The following is a 27,226-nucleotide window of genomic DNA, read 5'->3' on the forward strand; positions in this document are numbered from 1 at the left end:
CAATATAAAAATCTACTAGATCGTTTTTACCCAGTGCGAAGTGGGATGTTTATTTGGTGCTTGAAAATAAAAATCGTGTATCTATGAAATCATTCATGGTGAAATGCAAATTCAATTTTTGGCTCAATATGGTAAAACAATGGCTGTTAGAACAACTAATAATTACCTTGTCGACAGTATTAAAAGGGGTAAAAAATGTTTAAATGGTACAAGTATGAGAAAAGTTGATAGAATATTAGCATTAAAAGGTAGACCTAATGAATGTTTATTACGTAATTTATATGTAAATAACGTGTGAATCCGGTGCAAGAAAAAAAGCTTGCTTTGCTGCTTTGTATCGTAAACAATTTTGAACAATCGACGCATCGAAATCATCGCCCAAATCTGTAAAAATCATGAAATATAAAAATTAAAAATGGTATATGCAATGAATAAAGTAATAGTTGCACAAATGTTAACAGTGCATAAGCATACTTCCAGTGAGAGTGATATCTTTAACGAGTGTAACGTAACGTCCTCCTGAACGACCCAAATCGACTCTAATCCGAACATAACCTCGAAAAACATCGCGACGCGGCGCGATTTTTTAACCGAACACGAACAACGACCGGTGAGCCGCGTCCGCCGCGTCACTGCTGGCTGCTGGCCGGCGAAAAGGCCCGATACAAGCGGCGCCGCGTATTAAAAACTCGAACTATCATATTTTTTTGTTTTATTAATAAAAACTAAACGCGATTTCGTAAAATTATGTAAATTGGCTCAAAAGACGCGAAAAATTATAACGAATGGAAGAAAAGTAATGAAAAGATTATTTCTTTTAGAAAATGTGTTTCAATTTAAATAAAACAAGACGCGTGTTTACGACGCATGCGCGGGCAGAGCGTTTCATGGGCTGTAAGACGCGTACGTGACTTTTTTAGCTATTATAATTGTTCAAATGATATTAAACTAAATAACAATGTAGAATGAAAGAGGTAATTAATTAATAATGAATCAAATTAAAGTTTTTGCTATTGGACATCGCATAAAGCTGAAAAACATAAAAAGCGGTAGTCCGCGCATCGTGTGTTAGTTCGCTCGACCAACAGTAGAACGCGAATCATGGCAACGAGCCAATCGCGAGTTTCGTTACGAAAAGATGCGCAGAACCGATCCGAAAATTTTATGGTGGGGAAACGGGTATAAGAAGCGCTGCGCGACCCATTCGGCAGGCAGTCCTTCCTCAAAATTCTGACTCGGGACTCGGAACAAAAAGGCTGACCTCAAACATTCTTCCTGATTTTGGCAAGCAACGATCTCGGAAGATTCGGCGACGTTTCAATCCCAGAGCCCGTGGACGGTAAATTACCTAACCTTGCAGATGCTCAGGATCTCGGAGCGATTCGGTGACGTTTCAATCCCAGAGCCTGGGGTTTGTTCCTTAACTGAACCTATTTTTATTTCTTCTTTTGCTTGCTAGAATCAGGAATGGTTTTTTTTTTTTGTAAATTAACTTGTGAATTTGTAAATTCTGGAAACTTTCTTGATTATAATTTTTTTTTAATTCAAACTTGTCACAACTGAGCCCGAGTTAGACCTAAAACTTTATTTTGTAAATTCCGTAACATCATCAATAATTCAAGAGGTCGCGGTACGAATTTGAGATTATATCGCTTCAAATTAATAATAATAATACATTTTTTTTTTATTGTATAAAATCAAAAAACTTGGAATTATCGAAACCTTTTTATTTCTTTTTTTTTTTTTTTTTTTTTTGAAAACGAGCGAAAAACGCGTAAATTGAAAATTGATCAATTCGAAAAAATGGCGAGCGCAATCAAAATTTTCCCAATTGGCGAACGCAATCACAATAATAAAAAAAAAAAAAACCAATGATCCTGTAAAATCGATCAAAATTGAATAAATCGGAATTCCGCGTTCTCACGTTTCTTTCATACCTGCTCCTTTTCTTTAAGGTAGCTCGAACCGACGCGTGGCGGCGTTCAGGCCCGGGATCGGCAAGAGCGTTACGTTACAATAGTTATATGCGTATACGTGTGTTGCAAAAATTCCTCGGATATCAATGTAAATACTACGAATACTCATCAATATTCACAATGGCGAATGAAATAATTGGATCGAAGATGCATCCAGATGAATGAGCAATTTGCCGGTGCGTCGTCGAATTTGGTGCTGGTAGTGAGTTTATAATTAAATGGTAAAATCCTTTTTTTTTGTTTTTCCGTTTCAACGAAAAAAGTTGATTCGGTAATAATTAGGGATAAAGAGTAATAAACGATACGTGGATAAAAAGTATATTATATCGAAACTCGATGTACATACCTATTTATACGAGTATGTTGGAACGGTTAAAACGAAGGTACGAATTGATACGAAAGAAGGACCTTGATGTTGCGAAAGTGTGCTGTTCATTATTGTTAGTTGAATATATACAATTGAGAGGAAAAAAATCTACCGAGTCTTATTCGCCTGTCATGTCCCATTTCTTTTGTACTCGTTTGTACGAAAGTCGCAAAAGACCATCATTGGCAATTATGAGGGTTTTCGTTTCGATCACGAATATCGAGATCCTAATAATGACACGATATTTGTTTCTCTTGTTATAAAAATATTCCTATATTCGTATAGTAACAAGGCTTCTTTTTATGTACAACAGGAAGATCAAATCTTGTAGTTCCTCGTACGTTGGCGATCCTGATGACCCCAATATTCGGTAATGATGATTTTGAAAAGGAATAGATGAAAGACGACGATTAAGAAGCATATGCTGACCCAAAAAAAAGTTGGGAGCCCACCAAGCTGATGACCGTGTTTGTGCAATGCCATCAAATGATGGTCATGCGCCGGAGCTGAAATCAAATGTTGATCGATCGAAAAGAATTATTAACGAAATATTTTTAGAAAAAAAGTCGGAGAAGAAAAAAAAATATAATGAACCTTCGTCAACCGCATGAACGTGCAGAACATTTCGTAAAACTTGCATATGTTGATAATCCGATGTAACATAGAGTATAGCGGTCAGAGGCTTGGTAAGTTTCACGGGAAAATTTGTATAGGATTGCGTCAATGGTACCGGATCGTCCAAACAACCGGCATCGCAAGCGAAATAAGTGCTGTCACTACGATCCAGGGCAACTCCCAATATCGCCCGATTGTCATCACCCACAGTCACGGAAATATTCAAATGCGTCACATTCCCGTAACTTATACGTCTATAAAATTGACAAGAAATACTTTGTTTGTAAATCATATTTTTAAGCAGGAGCGTTAATGAAGGGAAAAACAAAGAAAAGAAAAACATCTATAGCGTATACGTAATAATCGTCTACCTGAACAAATAATCGCGATGTAAATACTGTGGATCAATGTTGAATTCCAAATGTTGATTACTGAATCGTAAACCTCCAAGACTCAAAACCATAGCTTGTTGTACAGCTGCTGGTCCCCCGGTCATGAGACGATGACACTCTTGTTTCTCAAGTGTGATAAGCCAAGCTCTCGTGACCGAATTGACGCCCTCAATTCCACCGGTGTCTTCCCACAATCTGGGTGCTTCTCTAACGAATAAATCAAACCACTGACGCGTTTATCAGAGAGTCATGATTCATCGAAACTTATTAAACGAATTCTTTCGTCAAGTCGATATATTTTTCGAAATCCATCGTGAAAATCATAAAATTATCATTGAAAATAATTATATTGGAGGTTGAGAAAACAATGAAAAAAAAAAAAAAAAAAAAAAAAAAAAACAAGGATCGCAGTAATCCGAATCAGATTATGCACAAATTCTCATGGAATTATAATTTCGAAATAATACTTGATAATAAACTTACAAGGTATGATGACCACGATAGCAGTCTTCATTATTGGCGATAACTTTTTCAAGATCGGTCGAACTTTTGGGAATTTGGGAGAGCACGTAATACATGGTTGAATTGATTTTGTGGCCATTCAGAGAATCTTTTGCTTTAGAATCACTGATTCTAAGTCCGGTGTGCCAATAGCTGCGCCAAGCATCAACATGTTCATCTCTCAGGCTTTTTTCGTGTTTTAAGAGGGCTCGTCTCATCATCTGGTAAAATTGATGTAATTCGTTGCATAAGGAATACGTCATTAAAAGGCAGAGCCACCAGAAAGTCTGGCTCTTAGTTTTTCTTTGAGAGCGAAATACCTACGTCTATACATCTTTTTTCTGTCATCGTGCGTTCAACCTGATAAAGTTTTGCTACCAAAGGCTCGCTGTACTGTATGCTAGTGAAAAAAGTCAATTTTTCTGAAGTTCGAGCTTTCAACTGTATGGATTTTGGTGGTTCCTTGTACAGTATTGATACGGCGATCATTTTATTTGCCTCAGAGGACGGAACAAATGCCGAAGCCATTGTGAATTCATGAACAGCGTCGTCGATTGAAATTCTGCAAACAAAATTGAGTAGAAAAAAATTATTTTACAAGAATTTGTACATGTTTTCAATCGGTACAATTGAAACTCACTTTACAGGTGATTCCTCGAAACCGCTCTTGTGCTTGTTTATTAACAATTGGAAGAAAATCTCTTGCGAAAGACTAGAGGGATTGCCAATATTGATATCCTGTACCAATATTCCATCCAAAACTCTATGCGCATAATACTGCGAATGAATGTAATAACCGTCGCTAAAACATTGGTATCTATGAACAATTCCATCTACAAAATGAGTGACGGTAGTTTCTCTGAGGAGGCTCCCTTGAGAAATGCTATAGGATACCAGGGGTCGCCAACGAAGCGCGAGAGACAGCGTCTTTTGATTTTTTATGTATAACCGACCATCCGTGTTTATCGGTATTGCAAAAATACCATTGCCGATGTATGGCAGATATTTGTGCTCCGTCTCCAGAGGCGGATCGTGCAAAATATTTAAATTATATTCGGCAGCGTCGACACGAAAGTTATCCAGTCTTTCTTCTATACAATGATCCTGAAAGGCTGTGAAAATGAAAAAAAAAAAAAAAAATTGCCTTCATTTTGATTTCTTAAGAAAGATAATATTTGGAATTCTTATTGCGAATCTTTCGTACATATCTTTTACCAGGAAAAAATATCAACGTCGGATCTTCGGATTTGCGATACGTTCGTGTTTTGATTTTTCAACATTATTCAAAGTTGACCCGTAATCGTTCAGTAATTGTTATTTTTCAGAGTGGGGTTCAAAGAAACGGTCATTTTATCAATGAAAAATATCAACTATGGTTGACTTACCTTTAATCTCAACCGTGTTGGACGAATAGAGCCATTTGGCTAAAGATGGTCCACAGTAGAGAATAATACCTCCGACGAGTATAACGAGGAGAAGGATTTTCCGATACGAATAATTGCCGTCAATGATTCGTCTCATACGTTTACTAAATTCGTATGCATCGAACATACCACTCGCCCTCATTTTGCACATTGCAATTGGATCGCGGGTGGCGGTGATATACGTTGCGCAAACATAACCTCGCATGCATTCAGCAATGAAGAACAAACGTTATTCACAATGAATTTGTCATATGGAAAAAAAAATGTTGATTTTCCGTTGTTTCGTTAGATTATGGATCTTCTCAATCAGCTATAATTTTTTCTTCGAGTTTTCAAAAAATTTTCCACACAATTTTTGATATCGAATTCGGTCGTTACGGTCGTTACCGTCGTTACGTATTATTTGCATTGGTCTTTGGTGTCTCTCTGCTAGCACTAGCATGCAGCAAGGCAATTTGGAAACACAACAGGTACCTATACTTACTCTCCTCCTCGCAATGTTATCCAAAAGCTGCTCAAGTGTCAAAATTGTGGTTCCCGTGTTCGTGCTCGCCTCGCCGTTCAGCGCAGTAAGCGCACACACGCACACGGCGCATATGCGCACGCACGCACGTGACACTCCTCCGATTATACCACGCCGCGGCGTTGAAATCTCCCTTATCATCGCAAATGGAGAATAGTCGATAATGAAGAATGTCACGCAAATACATAATAATAATAATAATAATAATAAATATGAATTTTGCATATTCGAGTTTACACGGGAACATTTTTTTTGTCAGATATGAATTTGCTGCAAAATCGATAAATCAATTATTTAATTATTCCAGTGGGAATCGCGATGATGCGAATGTATATATACATGCATGTATTGATAATGAATAAAAGTTTTTTAATGAAATCATCAATTATATTGGTAATAAAAAGTTGGTTTTTGGAGGCATATCATAATATAATATGAAATTTGCCAAACGATGAAAGCAGGGCATATATATCGATCTTGCATACGCATATAAGAGCCCCCGAATATATATATATATATATATATATATATGTTACCGGAGATATTTATCTATTATATGTATATATATTATTAGGGTGTTCGTTATTTAGGGTCAAAATTTATTTTACCCTTTCCGCCCCCTAAATCGTTTCGAAATACATAAAAATTAATGCTGTAACATGCTTTTCACATTTTTAAAACAATGCCCAACCCTCGACGACCACCATGCATACAGGGGTTGAAGTTTTCCATTTGAAATTACATGAAATTTTTTTGCGATTGTGCGGTAACGATTTTACTGTGAGCCTCAATACGTTTGGGTTGCCACACGGAAAAAATTTCCAAAACTCTTACCCTCAAAATGTTGCATAGCATACTATATAACCGATTAATGCGCAAAACGACATTTTTGCGGACACACAATTTCAGGTTACACTGTTTCAATTGAGGAACAAACGAAAAATTCTTCAAAATCCGTAATCAGCAGGGGGTTTTTTTATAGGGTGCTCTTTCAGAATCTGGCATTTATTTTGTAAAGTGAACTCAAAATCTTTATTATTTTTGCGTTTTTAATTGAAAAGTCAAGAATTTTTGACGTTTTCTTTCCCTTCATAAATCGATTTTTGTTATTGTTGCTGTACTCAAATAACCATGTTATTGCTAGTAAAGGTGTCCTTAATGTCTGAACTTTCCAAAACACTGGTTTTTTCTCTTTCAATTTTTGTATTTTGCATTTCCAAAACATCATGATGTAAATTTGCATGATTTTTTTTCACAGAAGTCTCAACTTAACAAAGAAATGTTACACAACAAAAAATGTTGAGAATCATCTGAGGAAAACGTGTGATTTTTTTTCAAAAATTTTCCAGATGTTTTTGTATTTTTCTCGATTTAGACAATTTTTCAAAAAATTTCAAAAATTTTGAAAAAATTCACACGTATTTTTTAGATGATTCTCAACAATTTTTGTTATATAAAATTTTTTTGTCACGTTGAAAGTTTTTGAGAAAAAAATTATGAACTTATATTTATTATGTAATGGAAAATACATTTTTCTTCCAAAAGTTTCAACTTGACAAAAAAATTTTATATGATAAAAAATGTTTAGAATAATCCAAAAATTACGTGTGAATTTTTTAAGAATTTTTGAAATTTTTCGAAAAATTGGAAAGATTAAGGACACTTTTACTAGCAATAACATGGTTATTTGAGTACAGCAACAAAAATAAAAATCCTTGACTTTTCGCAAAAATATAGTTATAATAAAGATTTTGAGTCCACTTTACAAAATAAATGCCAGATTCTGAAAGAGCACCCTATAAAAAAACCCCCTGCTGATTACGGATTTTGAAGAATTTTTCGTTTGTTCCTCAATTGAAACAGTGTAACCTGAAATTGTGTGTCCGCAAAAATGTCGTTTTGCGCATTAATCGGTTATATAGTAGGGTAAAAGTTTTGGAAATTTTTTCCGTGTGGCAACCCAAACGTATTGAGGCTCACAGTAAAATCGTTACCGCACAATCGCAAAAAAATTTCATGTAATTTCAAATGGAAAACTTCAACCCCTGTATGCATGGTGGTCGTCGAGGGTTGGGCATTGTTTTAAAAATGTGAAAAGCATGTTACAGCATTAATTTTTATGTATTTCGAACCGATTTAGGGGGCTGAATGGGTAAAAAAAATTTTCACCCCAAATATAACGACCACCCTAATGCGAGAGCAGATGCGAGCAAAAAATAAGTGATATGCGTGAAATCTTCAACATCATAGGGGAACATGGGGCAAATTGAACTTTTAAGAAACTAAGATAAATTCATTAATGAGCACACGGTCTTTCACTTGTATTTGAGTCCCAAAACTGACTACCATCGCTAATTTTTCAAATTTCGAAAAGAAAAAATTTCGGGGCAAAACGAACTCGGCCTCTGCGAAGCAAAAAAAATTATAAAAATATATTTCTCGCAATACAGCCGTTGGAAATGACTGCTCCCGGATGTAATGCAAGCTCTGGCATACGAGAAAAGAAATAGGACCCCCTCGAGCCCATTTATTGGATGCACGAGAGGAAAAAATGGGGTTAAGTCGCAGATCGCTTCTAAACCCATTTTTTGGTGACATGTGAAACATGAACTTGGAGTTCACTGCGCCAGGGTATAAACGATATTTCAACTATCTTTAGGTTTTGAAACAGATTCCCGTTCCCTGTAGGTCGGATTTCGTGAAAAACGATTTGTGGGGCAAAACGAGCTCAGCCTCAGAGAGGCATAAAAAATCCGAAAATTGCATTTTTCACAATCAACGCGTTGGAAGCGACGGCGTCCGCGCGTAAGACGAGCTCTGCTATGTGAGAAAAGAAATGGGACCTCCTCGGGCCCATTTATTTCATGTCCGAGACGAATAAATGGGTTAAAGTCGCGGATTTTTTCACCAATTTCTTATAACATGAAAAAAATTAACTCCAAATTCACTGCACCAATATATAAATCATGATTCAACTATGTTTATGTTCTAAATCAGTTTTCCCGTTCCCTCTTTCTCGAATCTCGTAAAAAAAAAATGTGGGGCAAAACGAATTCAGCCTCTGGGAGGCATGAAAAATCAAAAAATTAGTTTTTTCGCAATAAAGACGTTGGGATGAATTCAATTTTTTTCACCGTGGATTATATTTCATCCGGAGACGGATGAATTGTATCATTGCGATTTCTGTAGAAAACAATTCCAATGAATTCAATTTTCTTTGTTTCTTACATTGTTCATCATTTCATTTAAAAAATAAGGGAATTCAAGAATTAAAGAATTTTTCGTAGTTCAGAAAATTTTGCCTCTGCCCTGTGCCCATTGTGGTTTCGAAAAGAAAAAAAAAACAGGAAATTTTAATATTAAACTTTTCGCTTCGAGTCGTGTTCGTTTTGCCCCGGATTTCGTGATCACGGGGCAAAACGAACACCGTGTTCGTTTTGCCCCGTGTGTTCAATTTGCCCCATGTTCCCCTATATGCGATAATGAATTTCCGAATATGATGAATCAATATATGATATATATAGTAGATGAAGCAAAAGTAAGAGAAGTAAATAAAAAATGTGAAGGTGAGCAAGATTCCCGCGCCACTTTCCACCCACATCCTCCTATATAGGGGAACATGGGGCAAATTGAACACACGGGGCAAAACGAACACGGTGTTCGTTTTGCCCCGTGATCACGAAATCCGGGGCAAAACGAACACGACTCGAAGCGAAAAGTTTAATATTAAAATTTCCTGTTTTTTTTTTCTTTTCGAAACCACAATGGGCACAGGGCAGAGGCAAAATTTTCTGAACTACGAAAAATTCTTTAATTCTTGAATTCCCTTATTTTTTAAATGAAATGATGAACAATGTAAGAAACAAAGAAAATTGAATTCATTGGAATTGTTTTCTACAGAAATCGCAATGATACAATTCATCCGTCTCCGGATGAAATATAATCCACGGTGAAAAAAATTGAATTCATCCCAACGTCTTTATTGCGAAAAAACTAATTTTTTGATTTTTCATGCCTCCCAGAGGCTGAATTCGTTTTGCCCCACATTTTTTTTTTACGAGATTCGAGAAAGAGGGAACGGGAAAACTGATTTAGAACATAAACATAGTTGAATCATGATTTATATATTGGTGCAGTGAATTTGGAGTTAATTTTTTTCATGTTATAAGAAATTGGTGAAAAAATCCGCGACTTTAACCCATTTATTCGTCTCGGACATGAAATAAATGGGCCCGAGGAGGTCCCATTTCTTTTCTCACATAGCAGAGCTCGTCTTACGCGCGGACGCCGTCGCTTCCAACGCGTTGATTGTGAAAAATGCAATTTTCGGATTTTTTATGCCTCTCTGAGGCTGAGCTCGTTTTGCCCCACAAATCGTTTTTCACGAAATCCGACCTACAGGGAACGGGAATCTGTTTCAAAACCTAAAGATAGTTGAAATATCGTTTATACCCTGGCGCAGTGAACTCCAAGTTCATGTTTCACATGTCACCAAAAAATGGGTTTAGAAGCGATCTGCGACTTAACCCCATTTTTTCCTCTCGTGCATCCAATAAATGGGCTCGAGGGGGTCCTATTTCTTTTCTCGTATGCCAGAGCTTGCATTACATCCGGGAGCAGTCATTTCCAACGGCTGTATTGCGAGAAATATATTTTTATAATTTTTTTTGCTTCGCAGAGGCCGAGTTCGTTTTGCCCCGAAATTTTTTCTTTTCGAAATTTGAAAAATTAGCGATGGTAGTCAGTTTTGGGACTCAAATACAAGTGAAAGACCGTGTGCTCATTAATGAATTTATCTTAGTTTCTTAAAAGTTCAATTTGCCCCATGTTCCCCTATAATTCGGGACACATGCCATATCCCCGTCGCATCTATTCACGCTCCGAGGTATATAAACCTTTTTGTACTTACAATTAGAGTTCCTCCTATCCATGCATAAATGAATCGGGCTCTGCGCATCATTATTCGTTCTGCTTTAGCCCTTGATCTTACAAGTCGAGCGCTTCCAATTGAGATTACAACTTATTTGTTTATGCCGGCGGAGTACATTATATATGTATATATAGGATCGACATATATATAGCGCCGTAATAAGCATACCGCGCCACCGCGCTCTTGATAATCACAACGCGCTACGCAACAAAACTCGTTGCTCAAAAACCATGCGCGAACCTTTCAACAATTTGATTTTTTATTTTTTTTTATTTTTTTTCTTTTTATCGCAATAATAAGATAAGATAAGATTTAATTTGAGCAGGGTCTATGTGTATATGTCGTCAAGAGCTGCGTGAGTATAGCAAATTTGAAGCATCGGCCAAAGTTGCGGCATAACGAGAAGAGCAGAGTATCTCAGCCCCTGTAGTAGACATATATTTAATGGCTCGTAGTCAGAACGCCGGATGCGGGGACAGATCGGTGTCACGTGAACCCTCCGGATATAGCAGCTTCCTAGTCGCTTGCTCACCTACATTATCATCGGGATCCCGAGTCGTTGCGCGACGACGCGGCTTCCTCAAACCAAAACGTCGACGTCTAAATAATATCTTAATATATATATTTACGATTCGTCAATTAAATATTGTTCCGCAGCCCGCGCACAGTTATAGCACGTTGAGACGCTCACGCGAGTCAATGCGCAGAACTCGGTATATATATACCGCTTGTACATACACACGTTGCGATCGCGATCGTTATGAATAATCGGCTGAGGGAATGCTATGGGCGTTAATTGTTTTTTTTTTTTTTCATCAGTTTATTATTCCATATATGGAAAATCAATATTTTCCTGAGCCAAAGAGACATGCACTTTTGCGCCGAGATAATCGCGCGAGCGATCGCGGATACCGAAGAATCGGGAAGAACCGCGCTCGACGCGATCGATGAGTGTTTTCGCAGTCGTGCTTCTATCTATATACATCGTGCGCAACACAGAACGGATCGCGGTGAGAACGCGAGCGGTATTATAACTTGTTCATAGTCAGACGCACGGAGATAGATTGGTGATGTTGGGAAAATTCGCGATCATTCGAGATTAGATGAGGAGGAGGCGGCGGCACACGATGCTCGAAACAGCTTGCGTAAGGCTATAGCGGCAACTGTAACTTCCGTTTTCGGACGGATGTCGGGGATCGTCGCGCACTTAAAAGAAAAAGAGATGGATGATGATGAAGGGCGAGGGCGGGGGGTTGCAGGAGGACGGGGACATTTAGGATGGCACTAGTCTCATAAAAATATATTCAATTACAACGCGGCCAAATGATTATAAAAATATGAAAATATATATATATATATATACTCGCGGCGATTCGTGGTGTCGATCAGAATCGTGAGGGTTTGTTATAGTTATACGTATATATGCGTGTGCGAGGCAGCATGCACCGAGAATACAAATAATTGTCGGGGTTATATATGTGGGGAGAGGAAGAGGTGGTGGTGGTGGTCAATGTGTGTTGGTTTATCAATAATTACTGCTGCGTATACATAAATCGAGAGCAAGAGAGAAAGATGAAATTTGTGGAACGACAGTAACGTTGACAGTTTTTATGATGATATACCGTCGTCATCTTGGGAATCTGACGCCCTCGAAATTTATAGATATATACGTGCGTGCACGCATATATGTGTTGCGGTAGGCAACACATATACATTTTTCACATGTATTTTTCTATATACACGAATCCATGAAAGATAAAATGTGCGGTGCGATGCGGCTGTAATCGGCTGCATAATATGATGCGTCGACATCCTCGCGATATATACGAGACCGAAACCGCCCCTTATATTTACACACAGGATTCGAGAGTTATATCCTTTATATATTCGAGACACTTTTGTTTTGTTTGTTTTCGCGTCCGAATTTCATCCGCTCGTATATATATATATATTGATTATATACATACGCGAGGATCGCCAACACTCGCGCGTCGCATCCAATCGTATCATACCCATTTTCTCGTATTGCGTTAAACGCGAGTCGTGCCGGTTCGCGCGCGACCGATGAGCAGGAAACCGATAAAATTGTCTAATTTTTTCGAGGCTTCTTTCTCGAATCTTCTTATTTATGGGGAAGCAGGGGGCGGGGATAATTTTCCAATTCTGTTTTTCGCGAATAATACCGTGGATAAACTGCGCACAAGACACACGACGAACATTAACGTTGAATTATGATAATGAATGAGAAAAAAATGAGGATACTACGTTGTGCCAAGTTCGTATATATATATATATATATATATATATATAAAATTCGCGCGCCGCGTATATAAATATACTATATTAGGTATGATGATATATATTACACACACCGTATATTCGTTATATATATTGATACACAGAAAAGCTCAGGATTGGTGATGGATGAAAAAAAAGGGGGATCCCCTATATTTTTTTCATCTTGGCGAATATCCCTCTCCCCTGACGTAGTTGGGGGTACCGGTACACACGGTATCGTTCCTTTCGGATCAGTTGTTCGCGGGCTGGACCACCGTTCGCACGCGCGGCTCTTTCATATCGTCGATCCGTGTGCAACAAGTGTGAGATAAAGAAGCTTCGCCACAAGAATATACGAATATAAACAAATAAATAATCCTTTCGAAATAGACCGATAAACTTTTCATTGTTCAATTTAGCGTAAATCATTTTGCGAGACATAGTCCGATAAAATAAGAAAAAAACTATTATTTATTTAAATCGCGGGTGCGAGGACCGATGCTTCTCGGCGCATAAAAAGTGCGCGGGATCGTACGTGATTTTATTCGCAAGCTGGGCGATTGATCGAAAATCGGTTCGCTTCGATGAGAATATTTGGTGCTTCTCCTATACGCGGTGATTATTTCATCCAAGATCCCGCCTGAACCGCAGGCGCAGCAAAGCCCTGTAACAGCGAGGTGAATAAGTTTGCATCATTACTATAGAAATATAACGCGAGTATACCCGCTACACGCGAACCGATTCATCACATATAGAAACAAATAACTTGTTACAGAATAGTAGTATAGCATATATACATGATTGAAAGAAGAATTCAAAATCAAAAATCAAAATTCAAAATACGTCGTGTATTTAGACGTAAAGTTTCGGTACCGCGAGTTGGCCAATACACTATACTGCGTATATCGTTGATCAATCGGATCGATCAATCGATATTACTCTTTATTTTTCCTTCTTTTCTCTTTCTCTCTGGCGTGTCAGGGGGCGCGAGCGCGAACCCGCCATAGACGAAGAAAACGGCCGGCAATCGCGTCGAGTCGTACGGTTGCGCGAACGATCGCGACCCTTCGATGATACCGCGATGACCGGGCGGCCACCGGGCTTGAGACATCACTTCCTCGGACACTAATTAGAATATAGCTGTTTTTTATGAGCGTGGAAGAGGAAGAGGGAGAGGGAGCAGCGCGCGCGTTCGATGTAACGGATGAGTTGCCGGAGGACGGTATATATATTGGAGAGGGAGCGAAGGTAGGGGCGGTAAATTTGACGTGTGTCCATAGCAGCAGGGCTCTATAGCTGTATGTACGATCGTGATTTTTATTAGGTCGTAAGAGCGGGAAAGCAAGGGAGAGAGAGAGCAAAGTCCCCGCCGGACATACGTATTTAACGCTCCTGCTGGTGTTGCCGCGGGTTCCTTCTACCACCGCCGCAACACCAACGCCAACACACCCCCTCCCTCCGCTCACCTTCTTTTCCGCGGTTTCTTATTCATTATGCGGAATTATGACGTGATGGATATGTCAATTGTCAATAATATAGTTGCGGTAATGAAATAATAATATCTGGATGCAGCTCCTTTCATGCTCCGCACAAACATTTTCGAGCAGTCATATCGCAAATAGTAATATTATTATTGCCTCGATCGGGAAAACAAATTATTCAACATATACTTTGCGGTGAAATAAATAAGATAATATGGAATCGAAGAGAAAGAAAAAAAAGAAGGATTAATCTGTTAGAAATCGCTCGTATGCAGGGAAGAAATCACTCGCTGCGCGGAGCACCTTTAATCACGTTATTCGGAAACGCGCGGTTGAGGCGGCCTAATTATCCAATATATAGATGTTCGGCTATTCCATGTACGAAAGATGACGCGAGAGTAATGACGCGAGCATTAGATTCGTTACGAGTTTTTCCATTTTTTTTAATACGATCAATATTATAAAATAATGTATAATGATACCGTTGTTATATATACTCAAGTTTTAAACGTTTTATCGTAGATTATATATAGAAAAATTGTTTGAAAATAAATGGGTCGAATAAAATAGGTATAATTATATATATTTGGATAATTCGCAAAGTATAAGGTATCATTAATTGCAGAGGGCGCAACATTTAGTAGCAAATATAAATGAAAATTTGAGATTTCGGGAATATAGCGAGGATGCTCGCGATGAAAATATTTACAATAGTAGTTACAAGATAACTGATTTAGAGAAAAATAATATAAGTAGGTATATGTAAGATGTGTCGCTAGGGTATAGATAAAAAAAATAGTACATGCCGTAGGCTGGTTGAGCTGGAATGGTTTTTTTTTGTATAGCGACGCTTATATAGGTATGTGCGAGGGTTAATGGGTCAGCTCGCGACAATGTCTCTTTGAGCGCGGTATATATGATGATGAGTAGAAATGAGTAGAGGGCTACGAAAAAGCTCATTTTTCGTGTTCATCCTTCCTTACCGGGGCGCGGCATATCCCCATTGTCTCGCGAGAGACACCTTGGATTCCGCTATAACGGCTAATAGCTTTCCGCAGATTTTCTTCCAAAGAGCCATCTCCCGCGATTGCTCGGGGCTCGATTCTATATCTTCTTTTCATTTGTATCCTGTGCCGGAAAAAACTAGGCCGGAAAGTCGGGTGGTATATAGGATCGGCTTTTGATGCATGCGCGAGTACCGTCTCGCAATTATATATTGCAGACCTTTTTTTCTTGTCATCGTCATAATACGTCTCCTCACCGCGGTTTTAGCTCTTTTTTTTTTTTTTTTTTTTTTTTTTTTTTTTTTTTTTTTTATGTACGCCCTTCGCTTTCGAATTTCTCGCCCGCTGCTGCGGCAATAGAGGTGAAAGAAAAAGAAAAAAAAAAAAAAGGTATCCGTTTGTTTTCTGTTCGCGGCCTTGCATCTTATTGTAGGAATTACGTCGGGGGGCGGAACGGGCAAAAACGCGTACCACTGGGCTGAGCCGTCAGTTGGCGGGGGTTATGCTTCCGAGGCTGCTGGTTCCTATACGCTTGCCTTCAAGACGTAAGATATATTAAGTACCGAAGCGTAGACGCCTGGAATTTGCCGATATCTGCAAATCGACGTAGAGGAAGAAGGAAAAAAGGAAAAAGGAAAATCGTATATAGAAAAGGGTGGACAAGAAATGACGGAAACGACGAGAGATCCCGAGCTCGCCGAAGCTGAGAATATCGAAGAAGTCAGAGCTGCGTTGAATTTAATGTGCGCCTCACCGACACCCAAACAAAATGAACTTCCCGAAAGAGGATCGTGGAGCACCAAATTGGATTTCATTCTGAGTGTGGTACGTGGATTCGTTCATCCAATAATTAGATAAATACAACATTTATTTATTATATATAGTAATGCGAGGATATATTTGAAATCACGAATGTGTGTCGTTGGAAAACAGGTCGGTTTGGCCATAGGTCTCGGTAACGTTTGGAGATTCCCGTATTTGTGTTACAAAAATGGAGGCGGAGCGTTTCTCATTCCATATTTCCTCGCGCTTATATTGGCCGGAATACCCATGTTTTTCATGGAGCTTGCGCTTGGACAAATGTTGACGATTGGTGGTCTCGGTGTATTCAAAATAGCACCGCTCTTCAAGGGTATCGGTTACGCAGCGGCCGTAATGTCCTGCTGGATGAACGTCTACTATATCGTTATTCTCGCCTGGGCTATTTTTTATTTCTTCGTTTCCATGAGGAGTGGTACGTTCCGATTAGCGAGTTCTTCCCCAGCAGCACGTGCGTCTTTTTTATATTCAACAAAATGACCGAATAAATGTGAGAATAAAAGAGAAAATTAATCAACAGTTTTGCCATGGGGTAGCTGCAACAATCCGTGGAATACAAAAACTTGTGTAAATCCGTATGACAGGAGATCTCTTCAGTGTTGGGATCAAATGACGCGTAATCACAATCTCGTTAAAATGTGCTCGTTGAACCAACTGAACGTATCGGCATCGGATCTTACGGATCCTGTTAAAGAATTTTGGGAGTAAGTCAGCCGGTCAGTCCTGCCGCCGCCGCTGCCGCTGCCGCTGCCGCTGCTGCTGCATGACGATCAAGGCGAAATATCGATGGTGTATAATTTTTTTTCTGTTTGATCATATTGAATAATATTGATTATTGATTTATCTTGATATCAGACGACGAGCTCTTCAAATTAGCGACGGTATCGAGAGCGTTGGCTCGATACGCTGGGAGCTCGCGGCTACTTTGCTCGTAGTTTGGATAATGTGTTACTTCTGCATCTGGAAAGGTGTCAAATGGACCGGCAAAGTCGTATACTTTACATCATTATTTCCCTATGTACTCCTGACGATTCTTCTCATTCGCGGTATTACCTTACCAGGAGCGATGGAAGGAATACGATTCTACGTCAGTCCAAATTTATCCAAGCTCAAAGAGTCCGAGGTGAGTAAAAGGCGCCCCCGCGTTTATCGAGATACGGGATAAATTATTTTGTCGAATATGATTGATTGATCGATCGTTTTTTATGACCCCCCCCCCCCCCCCCCCCCCCGGCTCTCTCGGCACACGGACGACGACGATGATGCGCGCATGCAGGTATGGATCGACGCTGTGACTCAAATATTCTTTTCGTATGGTCTCGGTCTTGGGACCCTCGTCGCACTCGGTAGTTACAACAAATTTAGTAACAACGTGTACAAGGATGCCCTTATCGTTTGCACGGTGAATTCGTCGACGAGTATGTTTGCCGGTTTCGTAATATTTTCCGTCGTTGGATTTATGGCCCACGAGCAACAGAAACCCGTCGCCGAAGTCGCCGCTTCCGGTCCGGGTCTCGCCTTCCTCGCTTATCCATCGGCTGTCCTCCAACTACCCGGTGCCCCAATGTGGTCCTGTCTCTTCTTCTTCATGCTCCTACTTATCGGGCTCGACTCGCAATTTTGCACTATGGAAGGCTTCATAACGGCCATGGTAAATAAAAAGAGCGGCGTCGCCGCGACGCTATAATTATTTTATTTGTTTCTCAAATAACGTCTAACGTCGCGCCAGCCAATGTTTATCAAACAAATGAATCTTTTCCCCATCGTCAGGTGGACGAGTGGCCTCATCTACTCCGGAGACGCAAGGAAATATTCATCGCGATCGTGTGCATCCTCTCGTATTTGGTTGGTTTATCGTGCGTTTCCGAAGGAGGAATGTACGTCTTCCAAATACTAGATTCCTACGCGGTTTCCGGTTTTTGTCTTCTCTTCCTCATATTCTTCGAATGCGTATCGATAAGCTGGGCATTTGGTGTTAACCGATTTTACGATGGCATACGCGACATGATCGGCTATTATCCTATCGTCTGGTGGAAATTCTGTTGGTGTTTCACAACTCCGATGATATGCATTGTTCGTATGAGGAAGCGCTCGAACGCGCGATCCCCATTTATACAATCTCTTCGAATACGATTATTTTCTTGTTATCGAAATAACTGTTTCAGGGCGTTTTTTTCTTCAATTTGGTCCAGTGGACGCCGGTCAAGTACTTGGAGTACGAGTATCCCTGGTGGTCCCACGTATTTGGCTGGTTCACGGCATTATCCTCGATGCTTTGCATACCCGGCTACATGATTTATATCTGGATTACGACACCCGGCGACACGACTACGGTAAACATTCACGTTTACTCTGTACAATTACAACTATAAATGCATCCTATACCTGGGCCGTTCGCGGCTAACAAATCCAGATGAGAAAAAAAAAAAAAAAAAACAAAACAAAATTTCGCCTAATTCCTTTTCATCGATCTTACTTCCAGAAATTCAAGTTACTCGTCAGAATAGATGAGGACGTCACGAGGTTGCGAACAAAAATGGGTCTACCAGCGGTCGAACTTTCGCCTCTTTAGACCAAAATTCTTTAAAGAGAAAATTTTGGAAAATCGTAAATAACTAAAAATATATTTCATCCAAATTCGATTTCTCACAACATTATATTCTTCCATAAATCTCTTTGCTCTGCGTTTTTCTTCGCTTGACGTTGGAATTTTAAAGGAAAGGAAAACGAAAATAATCAAATTTGACGTTTCATTGGAATTTATCGATGCGAATAAAAAGAAATAATCGTTGAAAACGAGGACTTGTTCGGGATTCCAGTAATATCATTATCAAATACCAGTTGCAGCAGAGCAGGTCAACGCGGTACGTAGAATAAATAATGAAAACTCTAATACTTGTATTCGCAAACGTTCTCGTTTGTTACAAAAACTTTCGAGTCAAGATGGTTTTTTTTTTTTTCATCTATCGACGATAAAGAACGATGAAAATTGCTTCGAATCTCGATGCGATGTATAGTTGCCCCTAGCTAGAATACGAGATCTGAATTTCTCGAGGTCGAAGTCGAGGTCGTTTCAAAAGTAAAATATGATAAAAAAAAAAAATGGTGGCTCTTATGTGGAAAGAGGATATTATATCGGGAATAAAACGTATATATCGTATATATATGCCGGGCTCTATACGCGAATACTTACTAGCCTTAGAAGACTAGTATATACCTCAATATACATCCACATATATATAGTATATTTGTTTATATATATGTATGTAGATGTATGTTTATACATATGTATATATGTAGGAGAATCAAATGTAGTTTGACGACTCGCTCCCTCCTCCCCCCCAAAGAATGTTTTTTCTTTCTTTTTTTACAATCGTGCAAATTAGTAGCGCTTCGGGTTTGAGGGGATGAGCGGCATTTCTCGTTATACATCCGCATTTGAAATTATATAGAAGATATATTTATATCTGCAATATCTCGGAGTAAGCCCTTACTCCTAATTACCCGGCCCAAGCTCGCTCGGAACTCGGAACTACTAACGCCTGCTTGCTTATCGAACCATTTTTTAAGAGAAAAATTTTTCAATAACACACGCGAGTACTTTGATAATGGTGGTATATATATATACGCGCGATCAGCAGCGATATACGCACGCACGCGCGCACCAACGAATATATATATAGGTTTCGAAGCAAGTATTGAAAAATTGACCGTCCTTATACGGTCAATGAGAGGTAGCGAGAACAAACATATATATGTGTATTCACCATAATTGCATACGCCTCCTTTATCTTATTATGCCATACGAATATGAATTAGATGTATATATCATTATGATTGCGTACCTCATGTTGCACGGAGTCGATGATACGTTGGCTTTCTCTCATCAATTTATTCTTTTATTACTTTCTACGTTAATAATTCCTCTTTCGACCGAGTCTATCTTTTTATCTTACTCGTGTTTCGTCAATTTCAAAAAATTTTACTTTTCAATTATCCCTGTATAATCCAAGTTGTAACATCGTTTGAAATTATTAGACGAGAACCTCATCACTGTATCTATCAAATGAAATGAATAAACACATTGATTGTTCAAATAACTCGATGAATCGACCATTTTACCATTGATTTTTTGGAAGCCTCTCGCTCGCGGTGAAGAAATAATAAGGTGTGTATTATAAGAATAAGAAATATACATTTTTGCAGATTGACGATGCGTTGGTGCATTGCGTTGCGAAATAAACAATTAGACGTATCGGAGAAAAGGATTTTACCCCTCCGGCGTGTTCGCTTCAAGTGAATAAAGTGGGTGAAACGTACGATAATGTAAAAAAAATGTATTTCTCCATTGATGATCAATCGAGCGGTACAAATGTAGTAGTAGCAAAACAAGTTTTATGTTGTTCTCTCTTATAGAAAAGAACGAAAATAATCTGAATTACTAATCGACGGTTGTAGCTGGTACTTCCTCGTTCAACGTTTCTCGTTTAACACCGCGGAAGAGACGAAGATTTCGTTTCGAAGAGAGCTCCCGCAGAGAGATTCCTAGAGCGAAATATATCTAAAAAGAGCCCATCCCGTCGCATTTAGTAATGAAATTTACAACAGGCTTAGTCTTAATATACAATATTTATATGTCGCTATAAATATATATATATCTATTCAATAAAATGTCGACATTTTTTTGTTAGTTGGGATGGTATGGACGGAAACGCGTGTTGCACATCGTCTTGAGTAGTCGCGATGTGTTTACCTCTTCGTACTATCGGTGCAAAAATTATATATATATATATATATATATATATATAAAAAACGATTATTCATATAAAAACACAAACTTTACATGCGTTTTTTAGGTCATGGGTAAAGATACAATATATCGGCGACCCAATCAACTGTCAATGGTATAAATGAATTATGAACCACTCCGTGCATACATTTTTCGGGACGATTCTAATACAAAGAACCTTGACGAACTTTTGTAACGCAGCTTTGTAGTTACACATTCGCTTTGTAGTTACAATTATGAAATGCGCGACAGCGAGTCGGCTGGAAACATCACACAGAAAACTTGATCTCTGAAATCATGTGAATTCTTTGATTGAGCGTATTTCGGTTTCGAAAGAAAATTGAAATAAACAATTGGTGAGTTACGTTCGCAAATATGTTCACAATTATAAGAAATGAATATGGCTCTAACCGATTCGGGAGCCTCAATATACTTTTCATTTGAATTTTTCCGTGTTTCGACAGCGATAGGCATGATCGAGGGTGTGACGAAAATTTCAATTGCTGCCTGACTTTTAGAGAGTTTTATGTCAAAACACTCTAAACACTATATATTATAATGAGACTTTTTTTTGAAACGTTTGTTTAAAAAATTCGTCAATAGTCTTGTCCGAGGGATCTCATTGCGGAGAGATTTATAAAATGGCGGCGTCGCGATGGCTGCTAGACGAAGCCTTGCATCCACAAAACAAGAAGAATCGAAATGCCAAGGCCGGCATTAAGAATTTTATGAGTAGCGGCATTTCTGAATTCTCGTGGATCGCCCATTTGGAATTGAGTAATGGGGCTGGACATTCGTCCATCTCCGCCACGACTGAAGGCCAAAACACGAAGATTATAAGTTTTGCCGGGTGTTAGATTATTGATGTATGCTTCGAGTTTGGAGCCACCGGGAATGACGGTGTCGTTTGCAGTGCTCATATCCTGTTCGAGCTCCCAAACGCGAACCTTGAAGCCGTCGAGGGGTTCTTCATCGAGACTGGGTTGAACGTAACGCCATTTAAGATAAACGGTGGATGGATTAACGACGTAGAGCTCGACGGAACTCGGTGGCATTTGCGGAGCTTTGCGATAAGTTCTTTCGATGTAACGTTCACTCTCGGGTCCAGCGCCTGCCGAGTTGTAAGCCATTACCTTGACGCGATAGAAACGATCGGGTTGGAGGCCGACGATCAGTGCCCAAGGTCTTGTAGTGCGGGACAAATGATAAATCGCATCGTCCTCTTTAGCCTCGTCCGGCCAATATTTAATGCGATAACCGATCAATTTTCCTCGTACATTTTCTCTCGATCCGTCCAAAGGTTTCCACGTTACGTTCAAACTGGTACTGTTGTAACTGACGGCGACGATTTCCTGCGGAGCGGTTCTCGGCATTTCTTCGGCGCTGTAAATAACTGCAATTTCCGAAACTGGTCCCATACCGACCTCGTTTATCGCCTGTACCCTTACGTCGTATTGCGTGTAATAATATTCGTCCTGAATTCGAACGACGTACGAGCCAATATTCCCGTAACTCTTCAACGTTAACGATTGGAATTCGGTATCGGCGCCCCGGCGACGCCAATAAATTTTATAGTATATTCCACGCCCGTTTTGATCCTCGGGTTTCAACGGGTCCCACGTTATCGTCAGGTCGCCCTGTTTTCCACCCCCACCACCGACGTTCGAAGGCGCTTTACTCGGTCTGTCCGGTGGTGTACTGTACTTTGGGGATGGCAATGACGGTGGCCCATAACCCAACTCGTTCGCTGCGTATACCCGGAATTCGTAAGTTGTGTAAGGATTCAGTATTTTTTCAAGATATACCTCCTTACGGCCTGTGTACCTGTCGATCTCCTCCGCTCGGATATCTGGAAAAAAGCGTTACCACCGTGGTAAAACAGGGCGTGTAAAGAGAAGAGAAATAAATCGGTATTGAATAAAAAGAAGTAATCGTTGTACTTACTTTCGGTGAGATTGAACCATTTATCGACGTATAACGATCTTGCGCCTATCGTGTACAATTTAATTGGTCGACCGTTGAAAGCCCCGTCGGTCCAATGAAGAGTCACAGATGTTTTGACAACATTGACAACTTGTACGCCGCCCGGTGGTCCCGGTGGACCCTCCACTATTATTTTCGTTCTGCTAACTACTCGGCCTACCGCGCTCTCGACTATACATTCGTATTCACCAGCGTCAGCGAGCGTCAAGTTTATAATATCGAGTATACCATTGTCGATCTTTATGCGTGGATTGTTTTTAAGATCTTTGTCCCTTATCCGTATACCGTTGTGAGTCCAGATATAAGCGGCGTCCAATATTGATTCAATCTCCGCCTGACAACGAAGAGTCTGATTGTACATCACGGCAGTTATAATCCTCGGTGGTAGAGACTCAACGAACGATGGACCACCTAAAGTAGATAATAATTATCGCTTTTTAGATCATAAAAACATTGCTGTCGCGACTAACGACAAGAGCTTTGGAAAGAAAGCCTTGCGCGACTCATATTTGAGATTGATACAAGTGGTGACGTATCTTACGTAGAACAATGAGTCGTCCAGACGTTTCGTCACTTCCGTATTGATTAGACGCCGTACACACATAAGTTCCTTCGTCATCGCGAGAGACAGGACTTATTATGAGATTTCCGTTTTCAAGAATTCGTCTTCGTCCACCCGCGCCCAGAACGTTTCCTTCTTTTTTCCAAATAAATTTCGGCCTAGGAGCGGCTTCGGGGTTACAAACGATCGTTACATTGCCCCGTTCGGCAGCGTAGGTTTCTGGTTCCATTGGACGTTTTTTGAACGATGGCTTCAGTGCTACTCATATTTGTTAAATCGAAATGAAATATTTTTTTATTATTCTTCACACCCTCGTGTTAAATACTCTTTGCTGTTGAAATACAACTGATTTTGATATTTTTCACATAATTCATGAAACAAGAATTTAAAGGAGGGATAGTTAAATAAAATGGGGGTAGTCGAAAAATTGATGCGTGCGCGAGGAAGACGAGAAAAACTCACACAATACTCGAAGCTGGGCGGATGAGTAAGCCGTTTTAAGTTGATTTTTGGCACGACATTGATACATTCCTGGATCTCGTTCAGGATCCAATTGTTGAATTCTGAGAACATTATCTTGTATGAAATAACGATCGCGATCTTCCGGTGGTACAGTCGTATTGTCTAGAAGTTTTCCATTCTTAAACCAATTGTAGGTGACATCGGGAACACCGAAAGCTTCGCACATCCATGTAAGATCAGCACGATTGTCCATGTGTTTGTCTTCGAGAGGGATTGTGAAATTAGGCGTAGCCTGAATGGTCAGCCAGACCGAGTTTGAGATGGAAAGACGATTGTTGTCGGCGCGACAAATGTACTCGCCATAATCTTCGATTCGAACACGAGGAATCGTTAAAACACGATTGTAACTCGATAATTCAGCACCTCTGGGCAACGCGGATCCTTTTCTCGTCCAGTTGTAGGAAGGGACGGGACTGAAAATTTCAACTCTGTTAAACCTCGACGAACGTAAAATAATGTTTTTCAATAATTTCCACCATTCGAATGTTCACCGATTAGTATTGATGATATTGCTGTTGGATTTATACTTTATCTTCTTTTTCAATTGAAAATACTTACTATCCGAATGCGACACATTCCAAACGCACTGTTTCGCCAACAATCGGTGCTTCCGGGAAGACTTTTGGAAAATTATTTGGAAACTTCAATTGTTGAAAAGACGCTGTAAAAAAAAAATAAAGTAATGGTGATGTCGAATAACGACGAGTATTGGAAATGAATATTAAACGAGCCGGATGATGGTTGAAAAAAAAAAAAAAAAAAAAAAGCGGTAAATTGACTCACAGTGAGGTTGAACCTTGAGTGGAAAAAGCGGACCGTTACGGCCGGTATCGGAGGCGATGCTCTGAACGTTGCACAAATAATTTCCCTCGTCGATAGGCTCGAGAGCGGAGAAATAAAGTGTTCCATCGTTCGACGAAAAGACGCGTTTGTCTTCCTCGACAAAATTTGGGAAATAATCACGTGCCCAATAATATTTGACACTCGGATAATGATGGGGAGGTTCGCAATATACGGCTTTACCCCAATTTTGTTCACCCCGTTCGTCGGAACGTTTGAGATTGAATTCAAGCATGTAACCAAAGGAGAGTTCAACGCTTTCGGAAATAATAGTGCCATATTCGTTGCTCGCTTTGCAATGATAAGAGCCACGGTCGGTGCTTTGGGATGGATTGTTGATAATTAAAGAACCACCGCTTAGCGTGTATCTTCGATTTTCAAGTGGGTCAATGGGTGTAGCGATTAAGCGAGCGTCTTCGAAATGTTCCTTGAACCACTCGTACGTAGGTGTTGGATAACCACCCGCGATACACGTTAAAGAGACTTGATTAACTTGTCCACGTTTGGGAATGTCAAAAATTTTGTTTACAGGTTGGTTTATGAAGTAGGGGCCTCTGGGTATACGAAGAGGATTGTCTATGTCGATCCCGTACGTATAAGTTCTGTCGTCCTCTGCGAGATTGTGTAGCTGCAAAACTGGCGCTTCGCAGATATACAGAAGCGTGTCGTTGCCTATCATTTTTTCAAATCCCCATCGTTTTAAATCACTGTTGAACGAATAGGCGAGATAGTCTCGATTCACAAGATCGTCGCTGTGATCCGGCAGAAATGCAGATTCCATATTCAATAACTGCGTATTGTCCGGCTCGTTGGACCAGTACCCACCCGATTGTCGTATGCCTGAAAATAATTTTTTTTTTCCCATCAGTCGAGGCGCAGGTACCGCATTAGACGGATGTTTGAATTTTCTAATGGAATCATAGTAGCCTGCGAGGAATTCATTCGATTCTCTATTCGAAGCGTCAAAATGCCTCGTCGTGCGTTATAATGTTTTTGCTGTAATATCGTGAACAGACGTATATTCGCGTTTGAAAATACATCTATAAGAACAGAAAATGTATTTACCCGTGTACCAAGTACGATGCTGCGGATCCTGCCACAGTAATTGTTGCAAAATGAATCCATGTTCTTCCACAGAATTGATGGACAAAAGATCGCTCTGATAGGCCTGACAAGTACGCCTGGCTTCTTCTCTCCGTTTGAGCGGGCTTTTGACAAAGCGGTAGCAGGATTCTTGAAATTTTGTCCAATGCTTCGGACAATTGTATCGAGTATCGTCGTAATATATATTTTGCGGTTGACAATACGAAATTAGAGCAGAGAATATGGCAAATAAAAATATATTGATCGCCATGGCTCTTCTATATACGTTTTTTGGGGACGAATAGTCCCACCTGTTGAAACAGAAGCAATATATAAAGTTGTCATGAAAGAATGGCCGATCGTCGTTACTGGGATATATGCAAAAAAAAAAATGATCCAAAAATCAGATCGATCTTGTCGTAATTACGGCTTGCAATTAAAAATAGTCATACATTTGGTATATTACTCACAGCGCGTTGAAAAAAATGTGGAGGGGAGTGATGAGGGAGTGGCAGGGAATTACTCACAAGCACTAGCGCTTAACCATTATTATTTATACTTGATTCACAACCGTCACTGTTTTTCTTTCAACATATCTACAATGTGAATTTCACGAACATACCTTTTTTTAAAACTATCAAAGATATTGTGGTCTCTTATTGTTCGCCATGAAAAACGAAATAGACAAAAACTAAACTTGGTCCTCGGTCGTCCCACGGTCTAACACCAAAACAGCAACCAACATACCAACAACGCCGTTCCTCCTCCTCCTCCTCCTCCTGCACCACCGCAAGGCGAAATGCGAGAGAGAGTACAATTGATAGCAGAAGCGGGCGCTAGATGTCTGTAGTCTGCATAGGTAATCGTCATCATCACATAGTAGTCGTGTCGTCGTCGTGTCTGTCGAAAAAGAAGAAAAAAATAGGCTAGTAAAATTTTTAGTCTGCGAAAGCATCACTCGGAACTCTGAACGCTCGAAACGCTATTCCTCAATACGTAAGTCCTGTAAGAAGGAGACGCAATAAAAGTATCCTAATAAGATCACGTATACGGTAAGGAGGAAAGCACGCACGTATAGGACCACCGCGCGCACGAGACTATAAAATTATAAAAATGAATAAAAATTTATTTGGAAGGA

The 27,226-nt window shown here is 39.7% G+C and overlaps 3 protein-coding genes and 1 long non-coding RNA gene across 7 annotated transcripts; 1 reads left to right on the forward strand and 3 right to left on the reverse strand.

Annotated features, from left to right (window-relative positions):
• Window positions 1-249: 249 nt before the first annotated feature.
• On the reverse strand, window positions 250-912 carry LOC122412914 (uncharacterized). Its single transcript, XR_006261452.1, has 2 exons — window positions 475-912; window positions 250-384 (listed from the first exon to the last, which is right to left on the reverse strand). It is a non-coding gene; the product is annotated as an uncharacterized lncRNA (long non-coding RNA).
• Window positions 913-2,278: 1,366 nt separating this feature from the next.
• Window positions 2,279-5,842, reverse strand: LOC122412913 (uncharacterized protein KIAA2013 homolog). Of its 2 annotated transcripts, XM_043422902.1 has the most exons (8): window positions 5,760-5,834; window positions 5,237-5,473; window positions 4,492-4,963; window positions 4,176-4,413; window positions 3,834-4,072; window positions 3,330-3,557; window positions 2,938-3,212; window positions 2,279-2,849 (listed from the first exon to the last, which is right to left on the reverse strand). In XM_043422902.1, exons 2-8 carry the CDS (start codon window positions 5,424-5,426, stop codon window positions 2,662-2,664), a joined length of 1,830 nt encoding a protein of 609 aa, XP_043278837.1. In that variant the 5' UTR covers window positions 5,427-5,473; window positions 5,760-5,834; the 3' UTR covers window positions 2,279-2,661. The 2 variants fall into 2 exon arrangements, with proteins under 2 accessions (XP_043278837.1, XP_043278836.1); XM_043422901.1 differs by having other exon boundaries at window positions 5,237-5,842.
• A 7,417-nt stretch (window positions 5,843-13,259) lies between these two features.
• Window positions 13,260-20,409, forward strand: LOC122412891 (sodium- and chloride-dependent GABA transporter 1-like). 2 transcript variants are annotated; one of them, XM_043422861.1, is made up of 9 exons: window positions 13,260-13,682; window positions 15,924-16,315; window positions 16,424-16,760; window positions 16,830-17,013; window positions 17,165-17,432; window positions 17,586-17,960; window positions 18,080-18,382; window positions 18,475-18,642; window positions 18,792-20,409. In XM_043422861.1, the coding sequence occupies exons 2-9, from the start codon at window positions 16,157-16,159 to the stop codon at window positions 18,879-18,881; spliced, it is 1,884 nt and encodes a 627-aa protein (XP_043278796.1). In that variant the 5' UTR covers window positions 13,260-13,682; window positions 15,924-16,156; the 3' UTR covers window positions 18,882-20,409. The 2 variants fall into 2 exon arrangements, with proteins under 2 accessions (XP_043278796.1, XP_043278797.1); XM_043422862.1 differs by having other exon boundaries at window positions 16,424-16,724.
• A 222-nt stretch (window positions 20,410-20,631) lies between these two features.
• Window positions 20,632-26,867, reverse strand: Cont (Contactin). 2 transcript variants are annotated; one of them, XM_043422855.1, is made up of 8 exons: window positions 26,711-26,867; window positions 26,071-26,399; window positions 24,949-25,845; window positions 24,724-24,826; window positions 24,106-24,578; window positions 23,623-23,901; window positions 23,043-23,492; window positions 20,632-22,947 (listed from the first exon to the last, which is right to left on the reverse strand). In XM_043422855.1, exons 2-8 carry the CDS (start codon window positions 26,357-26,359, stop codon window positions 21,761-21,763), a joined length of 3,678 nt encoding a protein of 1,225 aa, XP_043278790.1. In that variant the 5' UTR covers window positions 26,360-26,399; window positions 26,711-26,867; the 3' UTR covers window positions 20,632-21,760. The 2 variants fall into 2 exon arrangements, with proteins under 2 accessions (XP_043278790.1, XP_043278791.1); XM_043422856.1 differs by lacking the exon at window positions 26,711-26,867 and adding an exon at window positions 26,559-26,704.
• Between the last annotated feature and the right edge of the window lie 359 nt (window positions 26,868-27,226).

Source organism: Venturia canescens, chromosome 7 (assembly GCF_019457755.1).
Source record: "Venturia canescens isolate UGA chromosome 7, ASM1945775v1, whole genome shotgun sequence".
Lineage (NCBI taxonomy): Eukaryota > Metazoa > Arthropoda > Insecta > Hymenoptera > Ichneumonidae > Venturia > Venturia canescens.

Bases quoted from the DNA above. Each gene is read 5' to 3' on its own strand.
- LOC122412913 (XM_043422901.1), bottom strand. From the start codon at position 5,480: ATGCGAGGTTATGTTTGCGCAACGTATATCACCGCCACCCGCGATCCA. The intron at 4,073-4,175 runs GTAGGTATTTCG...CAATTTTACCAG, and splicing joins CAGAAAAAAGATGTATAGAC to ATGATGAGACGAGCCCTCTT. The intron at 3,558-3,833 runs GTAAGTTTATTA...TTTATTCGTTAG, and splicing joins TATCGTGGTCATCATACCTT to AGAAGCACCCAGATTGTGGG.
- LOC122412891 (XM_043422861.1), top strand. From the start codon at position 16,157: ATGACGGAAACGACGAGAGATCCCGAGCTCGCCGAAGCTGAGAATATC. The intron at 17,014-17,164 runs GTAAGTCAGCCG...TCTTGATATCAG, and splicing joins CCTGTTAAAGAATTTTGGGA to ACGACGAGCTCTTCAAATTA. The intron at 18,643-18,791 runs GTAAACATTCAC...TCTTACTTCCAG, and splicing joins CACCCGGCGACACGACTACG to AAATTCAAGTTACTCGTCAG.
- Cont (XM_043422855.1), bottom strand. From the start codon at position 26,359: ATGGCGATCAATATATTTTTATTTGCCATATTCTCTGCTCTAATTTCG. The intron at 25,846-26,070 runs GTAAATACATTT...AATTATTTTCAG, and splicing joins GCATCGTACTTGGTACACGG to GCATACGACAATCGGGTGGG. The intron at 24,827-24,948 runs GTGAGTCAATTT...TTTTTTTTACAG, and splicing joins ACTCAAGGTTCAACCTCACT to CGTCTTTTCAACAATTGAAG.